The 7,250-nt window shown below is 36.9% G+C and overlaps 1 protein-coding gene across 1 annotated transcript in view; it reads right to left on the reverse strand.

Annotated features, from left to right (window-relative positions):
• hfm1 (helicase for meiosis 1) overlaps window positions 1-7,195 on the reverse strand; it is a 58,199-nt gene extending 51,004 nt beyond the window's left edge. The window contains exons 1-3 of the mRNA XM_038302482.1: window positions 6,714-7,195; window positions 1,777-1,920; window positions 1,592-1,707 (exon numbers count right to left, since the gene is read on the reverse strand). Of these exons, the coding sequence (XP_038158410.1) occupies window positions 1,592-1,707; window positions 1,777-1,847 (187 nt within the window). The 5' untranslated portion in view covers window positions 1,848-1,920; window positions 6,714-7,195. The remainder of the gene's footprint in view (window positions 1-1,591; window positions 1,708-1,776; window positions 1,921-6,713) is intronic.
• Window positions 7,196-7,250: the final 55 nt, after the last annotated feature.

Genomic DNA, 7,250 nt, shown 5'->3' on the forward strand with positions numbered 1-7,250 from the left:
ACAGGAGAGGAGCCTGATAACTAAAAGATCTGCCTCCCATTCTACTTTTAGAAATTCTAGGAACCACTAGTAAACCTGCAGATTGAGAGCGAAGTGCTCTGTTAGGAACATAAGGAACAATCAGATCTCTGATATCAGATGGAGCTTGGCCATTTAAGGCTTTATATGTGAGAAGGAGGATTTTAAATTCTATTCTGGATTTAACAGGAAGCCAATGAAGAGAAGCCAGGATAGGAGAGATATGATCTCTCTTTTTCATTTTCATCAGAAAATTAAAGGCACCCAGTGCTGACTGCTGGAGGTCGTTAGATATGAGATGTCTGGCAAGTAATGTTGTGCCGATACTGATACCAGTATCGGGTGGAGCCCCGATCCAGCACTGTTGGGCCAAAGGTTTCTTCAACTATTGTCACCCATTCCAGGTAGGCAATAAAAAAGTTCTACTGGATTCACTTTGTTTTAGTCTTTTTCCTGCTTCAGAAAAGGTAGGCAGCAGCTTGACATGAAGCCATGATGGCAATTATCATACAACCAGAGATGTCAAAAGTACTCACTTTCCGTACTTGAGTAAAAGTACAGATACTTGTGTTAAAAAATACTCTGGTAAAAGTGGAAGTACTGATTAAACTTCTTTACTCAAGTAAAAGTAACAAAGTACAGGCTTGTAAATTTACTTAAAGTATAAAAGTAAAAGTAGAAACCACTTTTTTCATGCCGTTGCCTACATTTTAAATGGATGTCTTCCAATAGGACTAGATCTCCGTTGTGTTCATTTTCAATCATCTCGTCGTCCATGCTGCTATGCTAACGCCACCGCCACCAATCTGCAATGATTTGCCGCCAATGAATACCGCCGAATCTGTCGATACATCTTGTAGTGGTGCGTCAAATGCAACGTAGATTCCCATCCAATTAGATTGAATTTGGTATTGATGACGTGAAAAATAATAACGGTAACTCCATTGAAATGACTCAAAACTAAAGTAACGAGCCAATTTTTTTAAAATGTAAGGAGTAGAAAGTACAGATATTTGTGTAAAAATGTAAGGAGTAGAAGTAAAAAGTTGCCATAAAAATAAGTAGTAAAGTAAAAATATCAGAAAAATCTTCTTGAGTACAGTAACGAAGTATTTGTACTTCGTTACTTCCCATCTCTGCATACAACAGCCAATCAGGATTAACGAAATGAGATAAAAGCTTCCGAGGAATATGGCAAGTGTCGCATCCCATAGTGAGACATCTCCCTCGTGCTACTCTGAGAACTGGGGTTACGCAAGTAGCCTTTAGTTTTCTTTTGCTGGCATTCATGTAAATATACTGGTGTGATACCTTAATATACATTTCATTGGTTTCTAGTAAACGTCTATTTTGAAATTATAGCGCCCCCATGGAAAAAACTCCACCAACCGCCAGTGGTTGAGAGGTGACATTACTGAAATGTAATGCTGATGTTTACGTGAATATAAGTAAAGAACTTTCAAGTTCATTAACATGATCAATAACTAGCCAAACTTTAAGGGTTTCTACAACAACTGATGCAAAGCATTTTATTCAAACTAGGTGAAAATGTTTTGAATAATTCAGAGCATACCATATAAGGCAGAGAGAGATTCAGCCTCCTCTTGTATTTCCGTAGTGGCTGGAATATGAGTTAGCGGTGGCGGTGCCTCCAGTTGCCACCAGCTGTGCTCCGGCGCCATTGGTCTTCTGTCAAACACAGTTCAGGGTCATTTCCGAGAAAACCTGGGATTATGTGGGGCAGCCGGATGTACTTACACCTCATGCACGATGGGTTTCTCAAAAAACAGACTGTCCAAGGACAGCGTGCTGTCGTCTGCATGAAACATCACTCCAGATGATGCAGACACTGATTCACATGCAAACTGCAGCAGGTTAATCAGGCGACCTGGATTCTGGTGTCTGAGGTTGGGATATAAAAACAAGAGATCATGCAAAGTTTGAATGGCAGAGACTATTTCTGCTATTCTATTCAAACTGAGGCTCATGGACTGATCCAACAAAACACGTTCATTCAGTTGTTCATTGAGGTTTTTTCACAACGGAGCATTAGGGCCAGGCTAGAGATTTTTTTATTTTATTTTAAATATGAGAACAAAGTCATAATATTACCAGAATGAATTAATAAAATGAGAACAATGAAGTCATCATACCACGACCCGTTTCAGAAAGAAAGTGTCATGATTTTATCCAAAGATCTGACCCACATGCAGAAAAACCAAACTGGGAGACCAGGGGAAGGTTTAACAGGTTTATTGTGAGTTGGTAGAGAGGAGTCCAGTGCTGCTCTGAACACTGGCGAACCGGGACTGAAAAGTGAAGGGGAAGATTCAGCGGTTAATTCAGGCTCAGTTGGAAATTTGTGTCCTTGATTTGAAAAAAAGGAATAAAGGCAACAGTTGGTGTGGGTTGTTCCAGTAATAGACTTGCTGTTGCTTGTTGGAGGGCGGACAGGGTTTAACCAGGTTGAGGTGTTTACTTGAGGAACGAAGGAGCTGACTGCCACTTAGATTTCCTGCGCTACTTGAACGGTTTCTTGTGGAGATGATGAATCCCTTGCTCAGTGTGAAGCTCAAACAATCCCTTGGGGAAAAGTAGATCCAAACCTCCAGTTGATGATCATAATTTGATGCTAAAAGACTGAATCTCTAGCCTGGCCCTAATACTCCATCGTAGCTGGTTGATTTAATGACAAAGGAACGTTTTCTCTAACCTTTCTATGGAAGGCCGCCATATTGGATTTGGTGGTAATGGTGGAAACGTCTAATTTTTAAGTCACTTTTTTTCATTTCCCAACTAAAATACATTCTTTAAACATCAGGAAAAAAAAATACATCTTGGGCTGTTTGTTTTGTGACATAAAACAGCTGAAAACCCTGCGTTAAATTACAGCTTTATTATAAACTAAAGCGTCTGTATTTGGAAAAGCTTAATATTTACAGAGGCAACCAGAACAAATGTGATGGGGTATTTTATATGGTTGTTAACTCCAAATAATACATTTAATACGCTTTAAATATCTAGCATTATACTGTTTTTAAGGCCATCCATCATGGGGCTCTGCTAGCTAAAGTTAGCTAACAAGCAACTGCTCAGTTATGACTCTGTAATAAAATTGGTTTATCTGAAACTGAATGATTTCTATACATACCTGTAGGAATAGAGATATTCTTTATATTTATTCCAATATGGTTTGACAGGCCAGGACCCTAAGTAATGTTTATTCTAGTAATGTTACGACTTTACTAGTAGCTGGTTGATTTAATGACAAAGAAATGTTTTTCCTCTAACCTTTCTATGGAAGGCCGCCATATTGGCTTTGGTAGTAATGGTGAAAACCTCTAATTTTTAAGTCCCTTTTTTTTTTATTTCCCAACTAAAATACGTTCTTTAAACATTAGGAAAAAATTACATTTTAGGCTGTTTGTTTCGTGACATAAAACAGCTGAAAACGCTGCGTTAAACTACAGCTTTATTATAAACTAAAGCGGCTGTATTTGGAAAAGCTTAATATTTACAGAGGCAACCAGAACAAATGTGATGGGGTATTTTATATGGTTGTCAGCTCCAAATAATACATTTAATACGCTTTAAATATCTAGCATTATACTGTTTTTTAAGGCCATCCATCATGGGGCTCTGCTAGCTTAAGTTAGCTAACAAGCAACTGCTCAGTTATGACGCTGTAATAAAATTGGTTTATCTGAAACTGAATGATTTCTATACATACCTGTAGGAATAGAGATATCCTTTATATTTATTCCACTATGGTTTGACAGGCCAGGAGCCTAAGTAATGTTTATTCTAGCATTGTTACGACCTTATTCTTGTAATTTTATGACTATTCCTTTTACAACTTTATTTTCGTAATTGTACAACCTTATTCTCGTAACGTTACAACTTTATTCTCGAAAAAAATCCCTAGCCTGGCCCTAATTCTCCATCGTAGCTGGTTGATTTAATGACACAGAAATTCTTTTCTCTAACCTTTCTATGGAAGGCCGCCATATTGGATTTGGTCGTAATGGTGGAAACCTCTAATTCTTAAGTCCCTTTTTTCCATTTCCCAACTAAAATACGTTCTTTAAACATCAGGAAAAAAATACATTTTGGGCTGTTTGTTTCGTGACATAAAACAGCTGAACAGCTGGTTGTCAACTCCAAATAATATATTTAATACGCTTTAAATATCTAGCATTATACTGTTTTTTAAGACCATCCATCATGGGGCTCTGCTAGCTTAAGTTAGCTAACAAGCAACTGCTCAGTTATGACTCTGTAATGAAATTGGTTTATCTGAAACTGAATGATTTCTATACATACCTGTAGGAATAGAGATATCCTTTATATTTATTCCAATATGGTTTGACAGGCCAGGAGCCTAAGTAATGTTTATTCTAGCATTGTTACGACCTTATTCTTGTAATTTTATGACTATTCCTTTTACAACTTTATTTTCGTAATTGTACAACCTTATTCTCGTAACGTTACAACTTTATTCTCGAAAAAAATCCCTAGCCTGGCCCTAATTCTCCATCGTAGCTGGTTGATTTAATGACACAGAAATTCTTTTCTCTAACCTTTCTATGGAAGGCCGCCATATTGGATTTGGTCGTAATGGTGGAAACCTCTAATTCTTAAGTCCCTTTTTTCCATTTCCCAACTAAAATACGTTCTTTAAACATCAGGAAAAAAATACATTTTGGGCTGTTTGTTTCGTGACATAAAACAGCTGAACAGCTGGTTGTCAACTCCAAATAATATATTTAATACGCTTTAAATATCTAGCATTATACTGTTTTTTAAGACCATCCATCATGGGGCTCTGCTAGCTTAAGTTAGCTAACAAGCAACTGCTCAGTTATGACTCTGTAATGAAATTGGTTTATCTGAAACTGAATGATTTCTATACATACCTGTAGGAATAGAGATATCCTTTATATTTATTCCAATATGGTTTGACAGGCCAGGAGCCTAAGTAATGTTTATTCTAGCATTGTTACGACCTTATTCTTGTAATTTTATGACTATTCCTTTTACAACTTTATTTTCGTAATTGTACAACCTTATTCTCGTAACGTTACAACTTTATTCTCGAAAAAAATCCCTAGCCTGGCCCTAATTCTCCATCGTAGCTGGTTGATTTAATGACACAGAAATTCTTTTCTCTAACCTTTCTATGGAAGGCCGCCATATTGGATTTGGTCGTAATGGTGGAAACCTCTAATTCTTAAGTCCCTTTTTTCCATTTCCCAACTAAAATACGTTCTTTAAACATCAGGAAAAAAATACATTTTGGGCTGTTTGTTTCGTGACATAAAACAGCTGAACAGCTGGTTGTCAACTCCAAATAATATATTTAATACGCTTTAAATATCTAGCATTATACTGTTTTTTAAGACCATCCATCATGGGGCTCTGCTAGCTTAAGTTAGCTAACAAGCAACTGCTCAGTTATGACTCTGTAATGAAATTGGTTTATCTGAAACTGAATGATTTCTATACATACCTGTAGGAATAGAGATATCCTTTATATTTATTCCAATATGGTTTGACAGGCCAGGAGCCTAAGTAATGTTTATTCTAGCATTGTTACGACCTTATTCTTGTAATTTTATGACTATTCCTTTTACAACTTTATTTTCGTAATTGTACAACCTTATTCTCGTAACGTTACAACTTTATTCTCGAAAAAAATCCCTAGCCTGGCCCTAATTCTCCATCGTAGCTGGTTGATTTAATGACACAGAAATTCTTTTCTCTAACCTTTCTATGGAAGGCCGCCATTTTGGATTTGGTCGTAATGGTGGAAACCTCTAATTCTTAAGTCCCTTTTTTCCATTTCCCAACTAAAATACGTTCTTTAAACATCAGGAAAAAAATACATTTTGGGCTGTTTGTTTCGTGACATAAAACAGCTGAACAGCTGGTTGTCAACTCCAAATAATATATTTAATACGCTTTAAATATCTAGCATTATACTGTTTTTTAAGACCATCCATCATGGGGCTCTGCTAGCTTAAGTTAGCTAACAAGCAACTGCTCAGTTATGACTCTGTAATGAAATTGGTTTATCTGAAACTGAATGATTTCTATACATACCTGTAGGAATAGAGATATCCTTTATATTTATTCCAATATGGTTTGACAGGCCAGGAGCCTAAGTAATGTTTATTCTAGCATTGTTACGACCTTATTCTTGTAATTTTATGACTATTCCTTTTACAACTTTATTTTCGTAATTGTACAACCTTATTCTCGTAACGTTACAACTTTATTCTCGAAAAAAATCCCTAGCCTGGCCCTAATTCTCCATCGTAGCTGGTTGATTTAATGACACAGAAATTCTTTTCTCTAACCTTTCTATGGAAGGCCGCCATTTTGGATTTGGTGGTAATGGTGGAAACCTCTAATTCTTAAGTCCCTTTTTTCCATTTCCCAACTAAAATACGTTCTTTAAACATCAGGAAAAAAAATACATTTTGGGCTGTTTGTTTCGTGACATAAAACAGCTGAACAGCTGGTTGTCAACTCCAAATAATATATTTAATACGCTTTAAATATCTAACATTATACTGTTTTTAAGACCATCCATCATGGGGCTCTGCTAGCTTAAGTTAGCTAACAAGCAACTGCTCAGTTATGACGCTGTAATAAAATTGGTTTATCTGAAACTGAATGATTTCTATACATACCTGTAGGAATAGAGATATCCTTCATATTTATTCCAATATTGTTTGACAGGACAGGAAGATAAGCATTGACCCCTTCAACCCGCATTCAGTTCAGTTACTGTAGAACAGCTGGAGGCTCATTTATAAGACAGAAGCTTTTCACTTTAGATTTTCCCTTTTTTTTTTTTTTTTTAACATAAGGCCCTCTGAGCTAACAGTGAAAGGCTCTTTCTGTTAACTGCTGTCCACAGAAAGCTCGCCACAGAGGGGACAGGACAGGAAAATTACCGGCCATTGAAACAACAAAGGCCATTGAGAAGACAACCTTGGGCAGATGGTGCTAACATTTAAACTCTCTTCTTAATGGAAGATGATTTTTCTGTCTCTGCCTTAATGGCAGCTGTGGACGGGGAAATGTTTGGATCCAGCGGATCTACCACAATCATTAATCTTATTGAATCAAGCGGCGCTTAACCGCTATCACCTGAAAGAAAAGGAAAAAAAACTGCCACCCAAAAGAGATGGTCATTAACTCAGGCTTTTATCCCTCCTTTCTGG

This window comes from Cyprinodon tularosa, unplaced genomic scaffold, assembly GCF_016077235.1.
Source record: "Cyprinodon tularosa strain WSP-4 unplaced genomic scaffold, ASM1607723v1 ctg490, whole genome shotgun sequence".
NCBI classification, from domain to species: domain Eukaryota; kingdom Metazoa; phylum Chordata; class Actinopteri; order Cyprinodontiformes; family Cyprinodontidae; genus Cyprinodon; species Cyprinodon tularosa.